The sequence below is a fragment of the Leopardus geoffroyi genome, chromosome C2, assembly GCF_018350155.1.
Source record: "Leopardus geoffroyi isolate Oge1 chromosome C2, O.geoffroyi_Oge1_pat1.0, whole genome shotgun sequence".
NCBI lineage: Eukaryota > Metazoa > Chordata > Mammalia > Carnivora > Felidae > Leopardus > Leopardus geoffroyi.
The window spans coordinates 100,050,415-100,074,374 of NC_059333.1; the positions used below are offsets into that span (position 1 = coordinate 100,050,415).

At 34.5% G+C, this 23,960-nt stretch overlaps 1 protein-coding gene across 2 annotated transcripts in view; it reads left to right on the forward strand.

Annotated features, from left to right (window-relative positions):
• Nucleotides 1-711: 711 nt before the first annotated feature.
• Nucleotides 712-23,960, forward strand: part of BCHE (butyrylcholinesterase) — a 61,668-nt gene continuing 38,419 nt past the window's right edge. The window contains exons 1-3 of one of the 2 annotated variants that reach the window (XM_045503062.1): nucleotides 743-843; nucleotides 6,087-6,179; nucleotides 6,902-8,426. In XM_045503062.1, coding sequence (XP_045359018.1) covers nucleotides 6,910-8,426 — 1,517 coding nt within the window. In that variant the 5' untranslated portion in view covers nucleotides 743-843; nucleotides 6,087-6,179; nucleotides 6,902-6,909. Of the gene's footprint in view, nucleotides 844-6,086; nucleotides 6,180-6,901; nucleotides 8,427-23,960 lie in introns of both variants that reach the window. The other variant, XM_045503060.1, reaches the window with a different exon arrangement.

The following is a 23,960-nucleotide window of genomic DNA, read 5'->3' on the forward strand; positions in this document are numbered from 1 at the left end:
CCCGAAAGTTATAAATACATCCCTGGGAATTCATACTCTTCCAGCTGATAAATGTGTCTTTTTAAGAGTTTGGTGAAGATTGTTCATTGTATTTTTGTTTTGACGAGAAAATTGTTGCTTCTCATCACACTTGACTGCTTGCAGGGCCCCTGAATAGGAAATTACCAATGCTGAGATTTGTATAACTTAAAGAAAGTATCGGGGCACAGTGCTTGGAAGGACATAACTAATAGAGACATACATTCAGTTAGTATAAGTAATCTTTTGATTTGCATAGTTTTATCTACAGAGTAATTATTTTGTTTCCTATTTCCTCTTTTGCACTCCTTTATAACTACATGCAAGGCACAGATTGAAGATACAAAGAATTTCAATACCACACTTCTTCAGGACAATGTGCACGTCTTTAAATCTTAAAATAAGCACAAAAATTTCATATTCTATAAAAGAGGAAAAACACTTAAAAGTTCTGGTAGTGTTTAAAAAGGAAAACACGTGCATTTTCTGTTCAATATCAGCTTCTGTTAAAGAAGCTTCTCTTTCTTTCCCCTCACTCTGAAACTAGCGCCTGCAATTCGTAAAGAATCTAGTGATACTTTTGTAAATGAATCACTATTGCATTCGTACCATTAGCCTCTGAACAGATGTCAGAGTATAAAGATTGGCTGCCTCTAGATCAAGTTGCTGCTGCCAACTCTCGCGAGCTTTGTCAGTAACAGTTGATTGTAATGTCAGTGCAGTCCAATTTACAGGCTGGAGCAGCAGCTGCATTCTGCATTTCCCTGAAGTATTCCATGACTTCCACTCCTTGCAAACTTTATCATCTTTGTTGCAGTGAGTCAGGTAAGCTGCTCAGAATTTACGTGTTCGTGTAGAGATGCAACTTGCGGTGAAGCTCATTCTGTAGGAGGATTGTTATCCCTTCACTTGTCTGCTGTGCCCCTTTGGTGCTCTGTGGAGGACAGTTATTGCAAATGGGACAGATGAAGCGAGCCAGCAGACACATGCATCAAATCTGCCTATTATTCAAAGAACGCAGACTGAGTCCATTTAACTGCTGAGAAAATAATGAATTTATTCAACTTTGTGTAAAGGACCGCAGCACTTGTGGAATCACTGTGATGTATGTTCTCAGGGCACTCCCTGAAGGAAATATTTTTATGCTCTATTTTGCCCTTAAAAGCACGATTTAGTGAATCTCTCCTGAAAAGGGTAATAAAAGTGGTCTTTGACCTGTCTTAGTCTATTTTTTTTTCTTTTTTTTTTCTTTTTTAAGTGGAATGAAATGAATAGTCCTCTTACTGTCTGGCTTGACAGGGTACTTTCCTTAATCAACATTTTGTCATCTGAAACTTTACCAGTATCAAACTGGCAAAGAATGAGGTGTAAGTTTCTTGTATCTAAAAGAAAATTCTGTTTTCTAATTTCATTTACGAACTCCCCCCACCTTTGTCCTGTTTGTCCTCTTTTTTTTTTTTAATATGTGCATTTAAAGTATAGCAAAATATTGGAAATTTTCTATTATTACTATTATTATGGAAACAATTAGAAATATAGATTTTCTATTCATCCTGTCGTCTGGCAAATCTACTCTTATTTTGATGATATCAGTACTTATTTAATCAGAGTATTGAACATTGAGTGTAATATGTATGAATGATAAAAGTAAACTGAAATGTGAACAAAATTATTTCATTGTTTATGATTTCCATATATAATTTCCTTTTATTTCAAGAGTAGGCCTTCCCAATCTTTGTGAGTGTATAACATAGTAATAAACTCAACCAGAAGTTTCTATCCCTAGTCTATGTAATATCTTCCATAATATAAACTATCTCAAACTGATGGTAAGCTTAATTATATTTCATTTATGTAAACAGGAACTTTCTTAAGGATGAACATGAGTTTTTAAATGTCTTTATACTTTAAATGAAGATCTTCAGAAATTCTCTGTGATTTTGAAATAACATTATCTTTGAATGACAAATAAAATTTCTAACTGGATTTGCAAAGTTGTTTTATTCTCCTAGATTTGTTGTTCTTTCGTTGTTTTTTGTTTTTAATGCTCTGCTTCTTTAACCTTAAGAAACTGCTTGAGATCTATTCCACATTTCAGTTTTTGAAATATAAGTTAATAATATCTTAGCAAGTCACATCTTGTTTATAAATTTAGTTTCTGCTTTGAGTCGTTTTTTGATAAAAATTAATAACATGTTTAAATTACATGTTGTCTTCATACTGATGCTTTCATGCCAAAATCTGCTTATTCTTAGAAACTGAACTGTACAGGATGTTAGAGAATTATAGTTGAATAGATGTCAACCTAAGACCAGAATCAACTTTCAAAGAAGACCCAAGTTATCTCTCTAATAGTAAATGTTTGATTTATTCACACAAGGAAGACTTTGTGAATATTCTTCCGAGTTGAGATACAGATCTTACATTTCTAATACCTAACATCGTGTCTTCTATCTGTACACATTCTTTTATTGCCTGAAAGATATCAGAAAGATCCCTGAAAGGCAGTGGTAGAGTCTATTATAAACAGACTTCCTCAATTGCCCACTTCAGATAGCCTGCAACAAAACAAGCTTTTTGGGTTTGGTATAAAGGTTTAACTGTCTTACTTTGGCCAAATACATCTTAGAGACGCTTGTTCTAGATCATATCATCTAGATGTCTCTTGCCCGACTATTTTAAGAACCTTTATTTTTATATAGAAATACATATTATACTGTTTTTAAAAACGGAAATTACACTCAGAGAAAACTGTTATCAATATTTGCTTGACCGTGGGTGGCCAATTATTTTGAAAATGTGTTTGATAATCAACTATGGCAAATTTATGGCAAATAAATAGCTCTTTCTATCAATCGTTTTACACCCATATCGTATAGCATAACATATTTCTTAAAATTGATGCTTTCAAAATTAAATCAAAAAGCCAAAAAATGTATTTTTTGCCTTTTTTTTATTTTTCAAAGTTTTACTATTCAAAGTTTAGAATATTTTCCAAAGATGGCCAGTAGATTTTGATATCCTAGAGCACTTGATATCCTTAGAATACTATAGTCTTAAATATCTTTCAGCTTTTTCCTCTTCCCACTTCCATCATTCAATTTCTTTTGCAATTCCAAACAAAAACTCCTGCCTTTCTTTCAAAAACTATGACAGTAAGTTAAATGATCTAAATTTAGATATTCAGTTGTTCTTGGTATGAAAATTTTCCCTATTCTTTATAGTAAACATGTTATGTATTCTCAGAGTTTAAATTGTTTATTTAATGTGACATTAGCCAATTTGCACTAGAACTTATTGAAGAAAATGGTTTAATTATTAATAAAGATTTAGATATATATGGGGTGACTGGGTGGCTCAGCTGGTTAAGTGACCAACTTCGGCTCAAGTCATGATCTCACAGTCTGTGGGTTCGAACCCCACATGGGGCTCTGTGCTGACTCTTGGAGCCTGGAACCTGCTTCAGATTCTGTGCCTGTCTCTTTCTGCCTCTCCCCACCCCTCTCTATCAAAAATGAATAAACATCAATTTGGTTAAAAAATAAAGATTTAGACATACAAACTAATAAAATTTTCTTAGTCTCCTTTATTTATCTTTTGATTATTTAATCATGTGATAGCATATACTAAAAATACAAATATCTCTTAGTAGTAAAACTACAGAGAAACCTGTTAGACTAGAGAATACCAGATTATGAAAATGCTTATTTAAATAAGTGCTACGGCTAAATATAAAAATATTAGCCTACACTAACAATGAGTATGTGAGCACATGAGTATTTTTGTATTAAAGTCTAGATTTCATAATATGGTGTATAAACATTCCAACAGGTAGCATGATAGTGAGTTGGAATTATATTGCCATTCTTGCAGTGAACACATGCTTACAATGAATTTTTTGAATGTTCCTAATTACATTATTTATAAGATGATGACTCACAGATAATGGTTGAAAAAGCAAGCTTAGTTATTATTTGGATGAATCATACTATACGACATTAACACCTATTCAGCACAAATATAAATAAAACCATATAAGAAACAGTTATGTAAATCAAGCTAAGTGGCATGGGAATGATATGACAACCTTTTAACTGTTATAGTAGATATTTTTTTTAAATAGTCAAGGAAGATTATTGCATATATTAATTACATGCAAAAACAAAACATTTCGGTGGTAGTATACTTGCTGTGCAATAAAATTAATAAACTGTACAACAAATGTTTGAAAAGTATCAGAGACCAAAAATTATTAGCATTAGGAGTTTTGTTAATAAAGGCAAAATAATATTTATATAAAACCAAGAAAAAAGCCCAGACAATCTCTGCTTCAGACTCAGAAGAACATAGCTTGAGCCAGGGAGGAATGAGGCCAACCAGAGATGCTGCAATTAATCTATTGAAATGCAGCTTAAAGTAAACCCACTTGGTATCTTAATTCTTTTTTTCCTTCCCAAACAGGTTTTTAAAAAAGAAAAAAAAATCCATTGCAGCATTTTGTTCTCCAAATGTCACTGAAATTTATTTAAAAGAAAGGGCTTAGAAATTATCAAAAGGAAAAAAAAAAAAAAAAGACTGTGGTAGCCATGCCTCTAAAACTCCTAAACTGTCAGAAATATAAAATCTCATTAGTAAGTGTCAAGTCTACAGGAAACTTTACATTATTATTACATTATCATAATAGTGTGAGATTATACTATAATATAATCATAAATAATATAAATATATCATAGTATAGAAATAATATAATAATATAGAAATAGTATTAAGATATTATATACTTCAATAATATATTTCAATGGTCCTAACACAGATTCAATTGTATTAAATTTGAGAACATAAAATAATTTCACATTTTGATTTTTTAAAACTTGATTACCATAATAATCATTATTTATAGACATATATGTAGAATATGCATATACTTATGGACATTGAAAGAATAAGATCTACATGTATAGCTATATAGATATAGACAGAGGCAGAGATAAAGAGATCTATAAGTACACTGAACAAAATACTGTATACAATTGATCAATTTATTTAGATCTTTTGGGGGGCTCAAGAAATACTTTTTGATCACTAGCTGCACTATTAGCAGTGGTAAATGAGGTTGATTTAAAATGTGAAAATTATAACTCTGGCACAGTTTTCAGGATGATGCCTCCTCTCTGCCTTCTGAGATAATCTAAATTAAACACACACACACACACACACACACACACACACACACACGCTAATACAATTTCTCAATGCTCACATGATTAGCTTCTTAGACACATAGATTGTTTTACAATTATAATACCAAAAATAATAAAGAAAAAAATTTTGCACATTTATGGACCTTTGTTATTATTGTGTGGATGGAGTCAATGTTTGTATTTGACCATTTTAATCAGGTCTTCTTTCAATTATATAAAGATGGTAGTTTTTTTTATTGATATGGGCATTACATTTTTGTGTCCCTCTTTGTCATTTGGAGTTTCAGAATCTGAGTTTTAAATTTTATTAATTTCAAAGAAATTCGAGTGTGAATTATGAAATTTTAATAAAACTTTGATTTCCATAAGCAATCTCTTCATGTCATCAATAAATATTTTTTAAATGTCAAATATTGCTTTTTCTTCTACCTTTTCCAGTAATTTCTCAGCATTAGTTCTCTTAATTTCACTAATTTTGTCCACTATCAAAATGCAACTAATCTGATCATGTCAACATATTTATCATCACAAGTTGTTAATCAATTAACAAATAATAGATGTGCATTGAGTAATACCTGAGTGTTAAATTCCTTCAAACTATCTTCTCCCACACCATATATTATCAGCTACTGATTCTCTCTATTGACATTGTAATTCAGGTATAGAGAAGGAATTTCTTCGTTATTCACTTTCCAGAACTTGTGTGTTATATGTCTGCAGCCTTCTCTTCCAGTTTTTCCCATAGTTCTTTATAGGGGTCACAGATGTGTTCGTTTTCACAATTTTTAAGATAAATGACAACTGCTGTATTTTTGTTACTTAGTATTCTATGAACAGATTGTTCAAATTCTCTTCTGAATTGTGTAGAGGAAGAAACCATGAGGCAGAAAGGACCACAGAAGGGACCATGGAAACAGAAAAATACAATAACAGAAGTCTAAGCTGGCCATGAATAGAACAGTGCGTATTTCAGAAAATACACAAGCTTGTATTTCCTCCTCTAACCAAGGTAGAAATTATATCTGTCGTAAATTGACTACTACTTAATTCCACTTTTGGTGGGTCTGTGTATGGTGGAGAAATATATATATATATATATATATATATATATATATATATATACACACATATATACACATACCTGGGACAAACTTTCTCTTGAAAATATTAAATCTTCTAGGGTGCCCGAGTGGCTCAGTTAGTTAAGCCTCCGACTTTGGCTCAGGTCATGATCTCACGTTTCTTGAGTTCAAGCCCCACTTCAGGCCCCTGTGCTGACAGACCCAGAGACTGCTTTGGATTCTGTGTCTCCTTCTCTCTCTACCCCTCCCCCACTAATGCTCTATTTTTCTCTGCCTCTCTCTCTCTCAAAACTAAACAAACACTAAAAACATTTAAATACTAAATCTTCTTTGCAGACACTTGATAATGAATCTTTCCAAAGTGAAATGATTTCTGCTTTTCCATTCCACTTATTTCTATTCTAAATTGAAAACTGAAATATCTCCAAGCATTTTCTGTTTTTTTTTTTTTTTATAAAACCTTAATAGTGGTAGCAGATTTATTAGTTTTCATAATTGGTAGGGTTAATAAGAACTACCGTGTTTTAATTAATTATCATAAATAAAATATAATACTTGATGCATGAGGCTTTTAAAACTTCCTAATCACCTCTCTTTCAGAAATCAATATGCAGAGCAAGGGTACAATCATAAGCATCCAATTTCTCTTGCGGTTTCTTCTGCTCTGGGTGCTCATTGGGAAGTCCCACACGGAAGAAGACATCATAATTACAACCAAGAATGGAAAAGTCAGAGGGATGAACTTGCCAGTTCTTGATGGCACGGTGACAGCGTTTCTGGGAATTCCCTATGCACAGCCACCTCTTGGTAGACTTCGATTCAAAAAGCCACAATTCTTGACCAAGTGGTCCGATATTTGGAATGCCACAAAATATGCAAATTCTTGCTATCAGAATGCAGATCAAAGTTTCCCAGGCTTCCCTGGATCAGAGATGTGGAACCCAAACACTGATCTCAGTGAAGACTGTTTATACCTGAATGTGTGGATTCCAACACCTAAACCAAAAAATGCTACTGTAATGATATGGATCTATGGTGGTGGTTTTCAAACCGGAACATCATCTTTACCTGTTTATGATGGCAAGTTTCTGGCTCGGGTTGAAAGAGTTATTGTAGTTTCAATGAACTATAGGGTGGGTGCCCTGGGATTCTTAGCTTTACCAGGAAATCCTGAGGTACCAGGGAACATGGGCTTATTTGATCAACAGTTGGCACTACAGTGGGTCCAAAAAAATATAGCAGCCTTTGGTGGAAATCCTAAAAGCGTAACTCTCTTTGGAGAAAGTGCAGGGGCGGGTTCAGTTAGCCTTCATTTACTTTCTCCTAGAAGCCAGCCATTGTTTACCAGAGCCATTCTGCAAAGTGGATCCTCTAATGCCCCTTGGGCAGTAATGTCTCTGGATGAAGCCAAGAACAGAACACTGACCTTAGCTAAATTTATTGGTTGCTCTAAAGAAAATGACACAGAGATAATCAAATGCCTTCGAAACAAAGATCCCCAGGAAATTCTACTGAATGAACTATTGGTTGTCCCCTCTGATACTCTTTTATCTGTAAACTTTGGTCCAGTCGTGGATGGCGATTTTCTCACTGATATGCCAGACACACTACTACAACTTGGACAGTTCAAAAAAACCCAGATCTTGGTGGGTGTTAATAAAGATGAAGGGACAGCATTTTTAGTATATGGTGCTCCTGGTTTCAGCAAAGATAATGACAGTATCATAACAAGAAAAGAATTTCAAGAAGGTTTAAAAATATATTTTCCAGGAGTGAGTGAATTTGGAAGGGAAGCAATTCTTTTTTATTATGTGGACTTGTTAGATGATCAGAGAGCTGAAAAGTACCGTGAGGCCTTGGATGATGTTCTTGGGGATTACAATATCATATGCCCTGCATTGGAGTTCACCACAAAATTCTCAGAATTGGGAAATAATGCCTTTTTCTACTATTTTGAACACCGATCTTCCCAACTTCCTTGGCCAGAATGGATGGGAGTGATGCATGGTTATGAAATTGAGTTTGTCTTTGGTTTGCCTCTGGAAAGAAGAGTTAACTACACAAGAGCTGAGGAAATTTTGAGCAGATCCATCATGAACTACTGGGCAAATTTTGCAAAATATGGGTAAGTGTTGATTTTTGGAATTGTTTTGATTGTGATTGGTTTTGCTTAACTCTGCTTGCTCTGTGGTGTAGACTTCATTAAAGGCACAGACATGTTTCAGTTTTTTATTCTTTTTGTACCATAAGCTAGTTTTGGTTTTTATTATGTAGTGAATTTCAATTTCTTGCATCAGGGTACTTAACATAAATCATCAAATGACTTTTACAAAAAAAAAAAAAAACATTTTCTGATTTCATTTCCAAAATACTGTTAAGTACTTCAGTAATATTAGCCAAAGTTTGTATGGAAGTGGATGTTTACCTTGAAAACTAAAGCTATTGTGACCATACTCTTGAACCTGAAATGTATAATGTTTACAGGTTTAGGGAAGAGCAGGAATATATCTTCTCTTCATGCTTCTAAGCAGAGGTAGTGAAAAAACACATTCCTGATCAGGAAAATCAAAGGGCAAGATGGTGATGGAGTTGGCCCTCAGATTACTCCAAATAACAAATGCAGAGTTTGGCATTTTATCAATTTTTCCCCTACTAGGTTTGTTCAGAGTTTTCAAGTGATCTGTATTGGACAAGGGCGTCTACAGGGGTCCCCATGTTTAGCTAAGCTGTTTTGCATTTGAGCAGTCATATAGCTAACATTAGATAACCAGACATATGACAAAAGAACCCATTTTTCCTCATCTGTTATAAATATTGTGATATTATATCCTCAAGAATCAGAAGAAAATAATCTGTTCACATGTATTTTCTAATTTGTGTATTTCTCAAATATATAAATGCATGTGCATTGATATAAGGGTTTTTTTGTAATCCTAAAAAGAATTTTCTATATTGGGATACCTTGTATCCATGGGAAGAACAAAACAAATAGAAATTTGAGCACCTATGTTTAAAAGAAATACTTATAGACACACAAATTGATGGATGTGCTAATCCAATCTGTCATAATATCTTTTATAACTGAAAACATGTTGATACTAGTATTACTGCATTCCGGTTTTCTTTTCCAACCTCCATTTGAAATTCATTGTACTTCATGTCACTATATATATATATCTTTCTACAAAGGACTTGTATAATATAATTCTTCTCAAAACTTTTTAATGCTTATCCACTGTGTCTAAAGCTAAAATTCTATCTTTCATTAAGAGGCTTTTATAATCTTACTGCAACCCATATTCCCCAACAATATCTGGCTTCTTGGCAGGGCAGTTATCTCATGAATGCCAAAGATTTCAAGCTTAATACACCTTAGAGCCTTGCTCTTGCTCTGCGCCCTGTTTAAAATGTCTACCTTTCTTTTTATTTTATTTTTTTATTTAAAAAAAAAAATTTTTTTTTTCAACGTTTATTTATTTTTGGGACAGAGAGAGACAGAGCATGAACGGGGGAGGGGCAGAGAGAGAGGGAGACACAGAATCGGAAACAGGCTCCAGGCTCTGAGCCATCAGCCCAGAGCCTGACGCGGGGCTCGAACTCTCGGACCGAGAGATCGTGACCTGGCTGAAGTCGGACGCTTAACCGACTGCGCCACCCAGGCGCCCCACTACCTTTCTTGTTAATGACACACGTCCCACTCTTTTTTTGAAGATCCTGAGCAACCACATGTTTCACCAAGCATATCTTTAATTCTTAAAGTTATAATTGCTTCGGACCTCTTTTCACTCTCCACAGAAGTGATTGACTGTAATTTGTCTCTGTGCTATTGTTCATCATATGCTGAGCCCCCTAACCTAGACTAAACAGGCTTCTGAAAAGAGAAACTGGTTTTACTGGATTCCCACTCATTAGAGTTACTGCCATTGGTATATAACATATTTATCAAATATTTGGCTATCCAATGTTATCCAATGATTGAACAAAAATAGGTACAGGCTAGAATGAGTTTTTTAAGATTTGTGGCCTATTAATTTACCTGTAGTTGTGCAATATCTTTTGCCTTCTCAACATCAAATTTCTGCTGAAGAAGGATCATCATTACTGGAGAAGCATTAGAATTATTTCTATCTCATTTTGTTCTCTGCCTAAAGGCTATGCCCATATTAAATCATTTTAATATGTTTTAAATTCTTTCTTATAATTCTAGAGATTGTAAAGAATTTAAGGAGATATATTTCTTAAGATTATTGATGGGCCTGTAATTTTTAAAGGACTTTATATTTTGCATATTGAAATTACCAGAAAATTTATATTTTCTCATGTCACAATGGAGAACACTGAGAATCGGATGTGGAATATATCTTGACACACAGATAGCAAGAGTTCCAAGAAGAGAATCTTTGACACTTAATAGAATATATTGTTTAATCCCAATCTACTTCTATTATTAATATATTTTAATGAGAAATATATGAAGGTTAACACATTTCAATCATAAAGACAAGTTCATATAAGTAAGATTTTAAGCCATAAAGATTAAAGTAAACTTTTCAGTGTAGTTTAGCTATCACATGATGTCATTTCAGTTAGGGAGTGTCTTTACAGTTCATATTCACACAGTTGAACAGAAATAATAATACTTCATACATGCTGACAGTTAACTTGATGGCAAACATAATGTTAATCTCCTGGTATAAATTGTCATTTTTCAAAGTATATCTATGAATAAATATAAAAGTTTAAAATAGTTAAGTAAACTCCAAAGGAAACAAAGTTGGCAAATACACAGTTTGTAAATCCATCCACATCTATCTTACCACAAACATGATGTTCTAACTCTGGTTTTCAATGCTGGGAGATTAATCCTCTACCCTCTCACGCTCTCACCGCCCCCCCCCCCCAACACTTGGGAACATTCAATAATGTCTGGAACTGTATTTGAGTGTCACAACTGGGAGTGGGGGTAATGCTGGCAAGGAAGAAGCCAGGGATGCTCCTACACTTCCAGCAAAGCACAGAACAGCTCCCACAACAAAGAATTAACTATTCATTCCCAAAGTGAATAATTCCAAGATTGAGAAACTACAGGTTTCTACTTCTTCATAACCCAAAAACAATGCATTAAGAAAATAAAAAAAAAGTAGAAGTAGGAGTTGTAATAATTCTTCAGAAAAACAAGGTATCAAGTTCATGGCTCAGAAAATGTTTTAACAAATTTAACAAATAATGTCTAGTATATATTGTACTGTTTGTTATAATTAAATTCGAAATAATTTTGAATTGTTCTATGTGATTTTTTATGTTGCCAATGGGTCATTTAGTAGACTGTTATTTAACCTCCAAGTATTTGGATAATTTCTATATATTTCGTTGTTGATTTCCAATTTAGTTCCATTCTAGTGAGAGACAATACTGTAAGATTTTTCCCTGTGAAATATATTAAGAACTATTTTAGGACCCAGTATATGATCTATATGGGTGATTATTTTATGTGCTCTTTAGTTTACTTGGTATGATTCGTTCCATAAATTAATTAGTTCACAATTGCTCAGGTCTTCTAATACTCTTCCTAATAATTTTGTCTACTTGCTTCAAATGCTGAGAGAGGGGTATTAGCATCTTCAATTGTAATTGTGGTGTTACTCATTTCTCCATTTTGCCCTCCTAATTTCTTTTAGTATTTTAAAGCTATGCTATTAATTTCTATGCATAGTTAGAATTATGTAGTCCTGATTAATTGGCTGTTTTACCATTATGAAATGTCTCTTCATCCTGAAGTTGGATTTGCCTAATATTAAGATAGACAGGTCAAGGTTCCTATACTTATGTTTGCATGTTTTGTTCTATCCTTTTCTTCCACTTACATTTTTAATTTTTTTTTTCAACGTTTATTTATTTTTGGGACAGAGACAGAGCATGAACGGGGGAGGGGCAGAGAGAGAGGGAGACACAGAATCGGAAACAGGCTCCAGGCTCTGAGCCATCAGCCCAGAGCCCAACGCCGGGCTCGAACCCACGGACCGCGAGATCGTGACCTGGCTGAAATCGGACGCTTAACCGACTGCGCCACCCAGGCGCCCCTTCCACTTACATTTTTAAAGAAATCTTCCTTACAATCAGTGTGATTAATCCACCAATTTTTTTACCCTAATTGAAAGTTTTTTTTCAATTTAGTTTTTATATAGACATTTTAATTTGCCTTTAATATGTTTTCCAGTGGTTGCTTTAGGGCTAACAATTGTGTCTTTAACTTATGAAAGTCAACTTAGACTTAATATCAAAACATTTTTCATTTTGCAACTAGCATTTCCCACTTTCTTCACAATTCATGCTTCCCATTTTCTATTTCACCCTTACTACCTCACAAAGTCAGGAGACTAACAATATCATTTCATGCATTCTCGATGTTTTTCAATATTGCTGCCACATGTTTAGGCAATGTGTAATATAAAATCTCTCCTAAAATCTTATTCACTTTAACCATAAGTTATATTTATGTAAATTTATGGGAAAAAAAGAAAACAATATTTTGTATTTACCCACAGACTTGTCATTTCCAATGTTCTTTCTTCTTACCTGTGGATTCTAGTTTTCATCTGGTATCATTTCCCTTCATGGTGAAGAACATTCTTTAGGATTTCTCATTGTGTACATTGGCTAGTTACAAATTTTGTCTGTTTTCTTTTATATGAAAATGTCTTTATTTTACCTGAATTGAAGGATTTTTTTTAGGAATATAGAATTCTGAGTTGATCTTTTTTTCCTTCTCTTTCATCAGTTTAAAGATGTGTTCCGTAATGTTTTTATCTCTCTAGTTCTGATGTGAAGCTTTTACTCATATGATTTTCTCCCTGTATGCAGTATCTGCTTTCTCACCCCTCTGGGTGATTTCAAAATTTTCTCTTTATCTTTGGTTTTCAATAGTTCATTCATGACGTTTCCAAGTATGAATTTTTTTTTTTATCTCGAGTTTACTAAGATTCTTCTTGTTGACTTTTAATGTCATATTTGAGATATTTTGGGTCAGTATTTCATCAAATATTCTTTTTGTCTCCTCATTCTCATCTCCTTCTCAAACTCCATTTATACATACACTAGGTTGTTTAATATTATTCCACAGGTGACTAAATTTGTTTCTTTTCTTCAATTTTGCTTCTGTTTTTCAAATTAAATAATTTTTATTGATTTTTTTGCAAGCTCACTGACCCTTCTGCCTTCTCCAATTTGTAGCTGAATGAATCCCATGAATTTTTTATTTTACTTTAGTTTTCAGATAAAAATTTCCTTTTTTAAAAATACTTACATTTCTTTGCCAAGAGTCCCTCCCCGTCTCCTACATAAAACATATTATTTTTTAAGTTCTTAAACATACTTAAAATAACTTAAGGTTTTGTTTGTTCATATAATATCAGGGTTCAGTTTCTATTTTTCTATGTATTTACATGCTTAGTAATTTTCAAGTTTATACTAGACTTTGTGGATTATATGCAGCAAAAATTCTATATTATTTTAACCTTCTCCGAAGAATGTATGCTTCCACTGAAGAATGTTTTTTTTTCTATTTTACCAGGCCATTCAATTAAAGGATGTATATAGAATTGAATTTTTCTCAAATGTGTAATCAGCATGGTTTTATATTTTGTTCAAATGGATCCAGGGAAGGTCAAAGATATTTTATAGATCCTCCAACTTGGCAGGACTTAAACTCGAAAGTCTGTGTTCACTGAGGGCTTTGGGGGTAGTTGGTTTAATAGTCTGTCAGGGTGAGGATACACTAGGTCTTATTGTATTCTGTACTTCTAAGGCATGACCATCCATCCAGCTGGACACTGAACATTAAAGAGGTATTAATGAGATGTAAATTAAGTACTGACAACTTGACGATAGTTATTCACTTTCCAACTTTTCCATCTCTTTCCTGCTCTTAGCCCTGCAGCATCTTGTCTCTGGTCAGCCCCTTTATACTCTCATCCTATATATATTTAGTCCAGGCCTGAGTCAAAGATCTGTAGAGAACCTCTGAAGAAAATTTGAGCCTTCCTTCCTTCTTTCTGGAGTCCTGCTCCACAGACTCTAGCTCCTTCTACATCCAGGAACTCTTATTTCTGTCTCTTGACCTTAGTGAAGCCGCTCTACTGCTTAGGCTTAAGCTCCCTGCATCTTGGATAAGAAATTATGCTCTTGTGGGGTGCCTGGGTGGCTCAGTCAGTTAAGCATCCAACTTCAGCTCAGGTCATGATCTCACAGTCTGTGAGTTTGAGCCCCGTGTCAGGCTCTGTGCTGACAACTCGGAGCCTGGAGCCTGCTTTGGACTGTGTCTCCCTTTCTCTCTGACCCTCCCCCATTTATGCTCTGTATCTCTCTGTCTCAAAAATAAATAAACATTAAAAAAAAAAAAGAAATTATGCTCTTGTGAGTAACCACGGTAAACATGGGCTCATCTTGGAGTTCCCTTCTCTCATATAACACAGACTTCTACTGCCTATTACCTGGTTCCTGAAACTCATTGCCATTTTTCGTTTGTTTGTTTGTTTGTTTTTGTTTGTTTTTTTATCTAGTATTAAAATTGTTTATGGTGGGAAGGCTAATTCAGTTTAAATCACTCCATCATGGATGAAGATGAAAGCCCAAACTACTCCCATTTGTATTTTGAAAGTACTCTAACCTTTATATTTTTCATTCCCTTATATGAAGTGCATTTTTTGCAGTTACTTTAGAATATTTATCAATTTCCAATACATATGAAAGCTTTTGTCACTTACTTCTTGGCAAAAATAAGAAAACATTCTTTGGTAGCACTAAATTGTATTCAAATATGGTATCCTTAGTTGTAGCGTTTTCAATTCCATATAAAACAGAAGCCACAATATCATGTAAGACTTTGTTAATGTTATATGTACTTTGCTTGCTCCTGTTTTTCCCTCAGTCCGATCTCTGAAAGTGAATTTAAAACCGTACCCAAATAGCACACGGGCCCGTATGTGCATTACATCCAATATTCTGTGCTAATATATGTTGAAATATCAATTCACATATTTATCCATCAATCATTCGTCCACATAATAACTTGATGGCCAAGGAATTAAATTAAGCAGCACTTAATGACATCCATTCAGCACTATCCCAATTATGCAGGAAACTGGTGAAATCAAACTTAATTTGCCAGGGAGGCCAGAACAGCTAAAGAGAGTAAATAGCCAAAACGTAATTAGTAGCATAATGTAAGATAGAGTAGGATCATTATTCCAGGACCCCTCCAGTTGTTTCCTACTGTTTCAGAGCATCTTTTGTTTACTGTAGGCTCCCAGGTGCTATATCCAGAGCACCTCCAGTGTGCAACTTCAAGGGGAGACATTCACAGTGTAGTTACACAGTCTTCCCAATTGTATGTGACAGGTCTGATGTGTCCAGTGGTAATCTTTCTACAGATCTTGTGTTTCTATCACTTTAGGCAAATTACTTAGAATTCCTTACTTCTCCTTATCTATAAAATGGGCATATAAATATACCTCCTTCACTGACATATTTAAATATTACCTTCTCATTTGCAGGGAATTGCATTCCTCCTTCCCACTAAAAAAATTAATCCCCGTTCCCCACCAGTCATAAACTACTCCAATCTATCCTTATCTAAAATCAAACTTGCCTTCCCCCCAAAGTGTACAATTGTTTGACATCCCAGTTCCACATTAATTAATCAGTTCAGTTTTCAAACAAATAAACTGCAAAATCAAGGCAGCTAACTTCCTTCTGTCTTTTTGTTGATAATTCGTTTATTCAGAATCCCTCTAAAGTGGTTAATGTTTCCTAACACACTTTTGCCAGAAATAAATATTATGGCACAAAACACTTTCCTTTGTACTATTTTGATATCGTGAAACAAAAAAAAAATTACTTAACAAAATATTTGTAACTTCACATAAGCTTATCCACTGCTACTCTCATGTATTTTATTTATTTATTATTTAGTCCCTTACACCGTAAGAAACTTTATCGCACATGAACAATTAATTATATGGGAACAAAAATGTAATACTAAACTTTCAATCCCATGATTCACTTATCTATTAAAAATAAATAAGAACTGTTCTTGATTTCTCTACTGGGAAGTAGGTGCGATTAAATTAAATGCTAAGCCATAATTTCTTAGTGCACAACAATTTTTTTTAATAATTGAGACAATTTAAAAATAAGCATGCTTCCATGTACTAAATTCTAATTATAATGTGTACAATTACAGATTTGCCAGATTTCTAAAGCAATGACATTTGTTTCTCATCTGGAATATTTGGGATATATATATGTATATAGACACACACATACACACATGTACAGATATATGCATACATACACACACATATATATACACACACATATACATATATATTTGGAATATTTGGGATGTATAAATATATATTTAGAATATTTGGAATGTATATATACATATGTACGTATACATGTATACATATACATAACAAATATTCCAAATGTATATATGTATGTATATATACATGTATATAGATATATCCCAAATATTCCAAATCAGAAATAAAGTTCATTTATACAAACACACACATACACACACACACACACGCACACACACACACATCATGCACCATGGGATGGGTGTTTCATATACATTATTATACTCACTACACTACTAGGAACACAGTCTATAATAATATATTTTCTGATATTTATAATGTGAAGTGGATTTAATAAAATTATTGTTTAATAGGTATGTTTATATCTTGTTTCCTTATACATGACACAGGAAATAAAGTAATTGAAAGAACAACATTTCAACCCCACTTATTTTTCAAATGAGTATATTTTCTTTGTGTGCTCCTTTTCTTCCTCTCCTGCGGTCATTTTGTGTTTTCAAAAGATAATAGAAAAACCTGAGGAAATCAAAGGAAATCAAAGTATGTGTAAGTAAAGAAGCAGTGCTTCTTCATTCTTAATCTCTCCATAGGAATTTAGTGTGTGTCCCTATTCATTATGTAAAGTTTATACAAACCCCTTCATCAAGAAATTAATTTTCAAATTACCCTTGAAATTATTTTTATTATTTTTTAACTCAACAAAATAAATATCCTAGGACTTCATTACAACCCATTTCTTAATAAGAGATGCCTTAAGTAGCAAAACGAGAGCAGTAAAAGATTGTTTTAATGTGAATGATACCATTGCACTGACAAGGTAGGAAGTATAGGGATTCTATTATTAGGATGAAAAAAATGATGAAATGTAGACACTATCTAACATTTCAGATGGGAAAAGTGTGGTCCACAGAAGAAAAGTGAATTGGAGCCAATAGGTGACAGAACAAAGATTGACTATGACTCAAGACTATTAACTTCATTTCCTTGTACTATTCATTCACCAGGCTGCCATCACCATGAATTATTGAAAGCAGTCATTAAACATTTTTAGGAAATGAATTTGGTGACAAACTAATAATTTTAACATGTTAGCACGCTGATACCTACCTGGTTAACGTTACAAGGGTAAGGGCAGAGAACAGGCTAAAATTAGACATCATGAGATATAGAGACAAGTTTAAGTTTGTGAAAGACTGTCATCTGGTCATCTACTGCAATTATTATCAGGCTTATAATTAGATTTTCTGACAGATAATAGTTCATGTGGTTTCCAGAGTGAAGAAAAAATCCTTACCCTCTGATTCTATAATTATTTGTGGTACATTATCATAATTAACCTAACTGAAACATTTTGATGACTTTGCAAAAGGGTCACGGTTCCAGTCCCCTTGGATTTATTTTATGGCTATCATGACAGCATCAGTGTTCTAGTACTTGAAGTTCTGTGCGCCCCTCTCCCAACACTTTAGGAATTAGGTGAGGAGTTAGTTACTCAGTAAGGAATAAAACAGTGAATATTAGCTGCAGTGTTCCTGTAAAGTACCTTAAATTTAGCAGATAGAATATAAATTTATGTTAAAAAAAACATACGTGCATTAGTGTAACTTATTTGAAAAGGAGGAATTACATTTGGGACAGTTTAACGTGTATATAAGATCACTTGCAAAACCATTTCAAAGTGCAGCAATATTTTACCATCAGTGACAGTGGAATGAAGAAAAACCAGATCTCCCTCCCAAAGGGCTACATCTATGAAGATAGCTATAAAACTAAAATATGTTTGACTAAGTGTTTTGGAATACTTTATCACAGTGAAGTAGGAGAAAGCTAATGCTTTTAGAGTATAAGGGGCTCATTAAAACATGGAAAATCACATTGATATGATCCATTTACTTGGAAATAACAATATGATTAATTCTGTATTTTTTTCCACATACTTTCTGTATTTGGAAAAATTACGTTTTTCTTTAACTTGTAAATCTTAAATTCAATCTGAAATTAGATTAATCAATTATTTTTTAAAAAAACAAAGTCATAATTTCAGTAACATATAAATTCAATACTTCAAAAGACTTGTCACATACAAAATAATACATAATATTTCACTAAGTAACAAAATGCAGTAACCATAGTGTGATTTTAAATATTTTACTGTATAAAATACTATTTTTCGGACTGTTTCACAATCAGATATAACTAAAATGTATTTGGTCAGGTTTGTGAGTTCCAAGAAATTATTCTTGCTCCGATTTTCCTTCCTAGTCAATAACATTCTGAGTACTAAAAAGCACAACTGCACCCTATTTTTATTTTTATATGTTAATATTTTATCTAGATTCCTTCCTATTAGCTTAATAGGTACTATTAACCCGAAAGGATGATATGTAGATTTATTGTGAATGAAATGCTAATGCTAACTTGTTCACAGACCTCTATTATATACATTGAGTATCTTATACAAATTACATTATTTTTGATGTATCTGTAAGGATTGATATCAAAGTAATATCTGTTTTAAGACAAGAGTTAAAATATTAACTACAAAAATATATTCGATCTGATAAATCGCAAACCACCGTAATAATCCAAGGAGGTCATAAATGTTAGAATTCCATGTTTTGCTTAAAAGCTATAATTCCAGTCATGGTTTTACTGGTTTCAAAATGCTTCTGGAAGTATGAAACAGACATTTTGTAAAACTCCTTGATATAAAAATCTGCATTTTTTATAGAGCGCTATTAGTCACAAGTTAACCTGTTTTGTATGGTTGGGTCATATATTATGCAGGCCTGAATAGAGGGAAAGAGAGGGAGGAACAGCAGGTGGGCAGAGCAGTCAGAACACATACATTTGTCAATTAAGTTGTCTGTCTTACACAGGCAAGGTTTGTGGTGGCCCAAAGCAGTTATGGCAATAACATCAAAGATCACTGATCTCAGTTCACCACAACAAATATGGTAATACTGAAGAAGTTTGCATATTGCAAGAATTACCAAAATGTGACACAGTGACAGAAAATGAGCAAATGCTGTTGGAAAAATGGCACCAATGGCCTTGTTGGAGGCAGAGTTGCCACAAACCCGCAATGTATAAAAAAATGCAATTATCTGTGAAGTGCACTAAAGACAAGCACAATGAAACAAGATATGCCTGTACTCTGAAGGAAGATCGGACAGGATTTGCTGATAAATCGGGTGTGGGATATGTGAGAATAAGTAATGGCAAGGATGCTCCGAGGTTTTTGACCTAAGCCACCAGAGGTGCCATTTTCTGAGATAAGGATACCCATGGGAGGAGGTGGTTGGGATTTTGTAACCAAATGTGATATTTTAAATATTTTTAAGTGTAAGGTGCCTATTTTTCAGACACTTGTATCAATAAAATAACAATTCGGACACTGAAGTCTAAAACTCCAGGGAAAGGTAGGGGTCAGAGATATAAATTTGGTATCTAACAGCATGAGGATGGTATTTAAAGCCATGAGACAGGATTGTCTTACTCATACGGGTTTTAGAGGGAGCAGATATCTGAGAGCTCCTAGATGAGAGGTCGGGGAGAAGAACAACCAGCAGAGACAATGACTAGCCAATGAGTTAGAAAAGCAACTACAAGAACAAATTATCTCCCCAGAGCAAATGAAGAAAACATTGCAAGGAGGGAGTGATACCAGTATCAAATATAGAATGAGTATAATGAAAACTACATGAAACTTATACAAAGGCCGATGGGTTATTGTGGCAAAGACATGATGTTTTGATGCAATGGTGGGAAGTACAACCTTAATGGAGATGCCAAAGAGAAAGGGAGAAGAGGAATTAGAAATTTCAATTTGAATCAGTTTTTGCAAAAGGCTTACTCTGAAGTGTGGCAGGGAAGCCAAATCAGAATCAGGAGATGTAGGGACAAGAGAGAGCAAGAGCCTTTCTGATTATGTTAGCTTAAAATGAAGAGCCAGGATGAGAGAAAAAGGAATGTTTATTTGGTATAAAAGAATTGCAATTTGGGGAGCACAGATCAGGTAGAGACCCAACCAGTGTTGGACTTGTAGGTGAAACCAGGGCTGATTTATGAGGAAAAGGCAAAAGGCAATTACATGAGTTGAAGGAAAGCAAAAGGTTTTCTGTGGGTGTTAACAAGCTTTCCATGTGTGTTAAGTTGCAAACCACTCTGGGTTATTTTCTCTTCAGTTATCAATTGTGGACTGAGAGTCCACAGAAGTCAGTCTTGTGATTGGGTATCTGTTCTCCCACTGATTGCTAAAACAGTTGCTCTTTTGCCCAGTACAAAGGTTTTGACCCAGTGCAAACAAAGGCAGGTAAAGCAGTTTCTCTGCAGTGGCTGCTCGGGCTCTATTTTAAAATGGCTCCAGTCATGTCGATTTTTTTCACAACTGTTTCTGCTTTTTGATGAGAGCCATCGCAACATGTTTGTGTGCTGATGGGACCAGTACAGTGATTAGTGTGACTACTTTGGTTTTGTGTCAGCATCATAATCATCTACCTAATTTTACTCATTTATTTATTTTCTATGTTGGAAAACAATGCATCTCAATATAATGCAAACCACTTGGTTAGAAGTCAGGCCATCAGTAACTTGGATTTTGCAGAGCACACACTAAGGGAATCAAGAGAGGGAAATCAAAGGGAAAATAAATAAAACCACCACCCAAATATTATGAACATCAAAAAACCTATCATGAAATATTTCTTTGATATTTATTCCACAGAAAAGGTGGTATTTCATCACTTGGAATCTTTTGGTTTCTAATGTACCCTAAATTCTGAAAGAACCATTCCTTTATTTTTTAAGAAAAGAGACACAACAGAAGCAGCAGTTTCCTGAGAATTAAGGCAGGAAGTAAGCAACTTTACAACAGTCTGAAAGGTCATAGGAACAGCAAGACAAGGAGCTGGAGGGGGAAATAACCTCTGATATGAGAGCTAGTATAAGTGATAATAAAATATTGACTGCAGATCACCTAACATGTTATGTAGTGCCTTCTAGGTGTCCTTTAACATTCGGGGAAATATTGTGCAGCCCTGTTAGGAAAATTAATTTGTTTAAATAAAATTAATGTGGTTATAATTAAAATAACTGAACCCTTAAGGAATATGCTTTGCACAGGACCTATAATTAATAATAATTAAGCCTTACTGTGTGGCCAGAATCTTCTGAAGAAAGTACTGACTATGGGGCACCTGGCAGGCTCAGTGAGTTAAGCATCCAACTTTTGGTTTCGGCCCACTTGTGAGCTCTCTCTCTCTCTCTCTCTCTAAAAATAAATAAACATTAAAATCATTTTTAAAAAAGAAAGTAATAACTAAATGGCCTTGGATTAATAATTGTAAGCCTATATAGTGTTGTTTATATTAATAGCATCAATTAAAATAAATCAAATGCTAACATGAGCTGTCTTCTCAGGACTTGACTTTTATTATGCAGCTCTCTAAGGAAGCATGGTCATCATCAACAGGTAGTGTGATAGGACACTGAAGCTTAAAGAGCTTACGCTTCTCAAAATTCTACAGGTATTAATAAAAGCCAGAGCTCCAGTTTGAATCCTGTTGTGTCATGGAGGAACACGGGTACCTCTTCCCTATACTTTGATCCCTGTTAGAATTTTTGTGTGCCATTGGGAAAGGGAAAGAGCAAGTAACTGAATCCTGTTTACCCTTAGTTTCCTTATCTTTAATATGGGAGTGCTAATGTTGAAGGATGTTTTACCTCAATACATGGGGCAGGGGCAGGGAGGGTCTCAGTAAGATAGGAAAAGATAAGATTCAGTAGGCCTAGAGGAAAAGGTTAGGACCTGAGGTCTCTGGGTGTGGAAAAACACCTATTTTGGAACAATGATGGGAGTGTCTGACCACATCAAACCCCCTCAGTCTTAAGGTTCCACTTAAGAATGTAACAGACACTACCTAGTCCCCCTCAGGTTTCCCTCAGGAATTTGACAAAAGACCTAACTAAAAATAAGTAGTAGACCATCCATAAAATATATGACTCACAAGGAGGGATATGGCCATAGACCACTCTTCATACAATAGAAACAAGTCAATCAAAAAGTAATGACTAGGCATTTAGAGTGACCTAGCCAATAAGGGTAGAACCTAAGAAGAAACAAGGGAGGGGGAAGGGAAGGGAAGACTGATCAGAACCTTATAACACAAGGACTCTTGATGATAGTCCCAGGCAATCACTTTCAAATGCTCCCTTTCTGTAAAGAGAGCTTTCATACAATGATTCTTCCTTTCTGATCTTATACTCTAATAAACTTTTGCCTGCTGCTCATTTTGTGTCCACTTCTTCATTCTTTGAAGTGGTGAGACAAGGAAACCCAGGTTTTCAGTTAAAGAATCCTCCAACATCACCCTTCCCCCTTGTCCCTTCTCAGGTTTACCCTAATTGGCTGGATAACTCCATGTTCTGGGTTGTCCATTCCTGATTGGCTCAATTCCATTGTATGAAGAGTCAGACTACAGTCACACTGTCCCAGTATAACATAAGTTTTAAGGTTTACTTATTTTTAGTCAGGTTTTTTGTTTGCAAATTCCTAAGGGAAACCTGAGAGACCTTAGGTGGTGTCTTACATTCTTTTTTTTCAACGTTTATTTATTTTTGGGACAGAGAGAGACAAAGCATGAACGGGGGAGGGGCAGAGAGAGAGGGAGACACAGAATCGGAAACAGGCTCCAGGCTCTGAGCCATCAGCCCAGAGCCCGACGCGGGGCTCGAACTCACGGACCGCGAGATCGTGGCGAGATCGTGACCTGGCTGAAGTCGGACGCTTAACCGACTGCGCCACCCAGGCGCCCCACATTCTTAAGAGGATCTTATGCCTGAAGGAGTTTGCTCCGGTCAGATGCTTCCAGCATTGTTTTAAAATATGTATTTTTTCCTACCCAGGGACCTCAGGTCCTAAACTTCCCTTCTCTGCCTATTTAATTCTATCTTTCCATATCATCCCAGTACCTATCTCCTGAGTTGGCATGGAAATGTGAAGAAAAAAAAAAAATAACTTTATGCAAGATAGCTGACGGATTTTCAGAAACATATTATAGGTAGTGTTGCCAGATAAAGTACAGGATGCCTAGTTAAATGTGAATTTTAGCTAAACAACAAGTAATTTTCCTTAGTGTTTAGTATGTCCCATAAATCTGCATGGGCATATTATACTAAAAAGTAAAGAAAATCACATGTTGTTTAGCTAAAATTCAAATGTAGCTGGGAGTTCCATTTGTGGTTGTTGTTTGTTTTATTTTTGCCAAATCTGA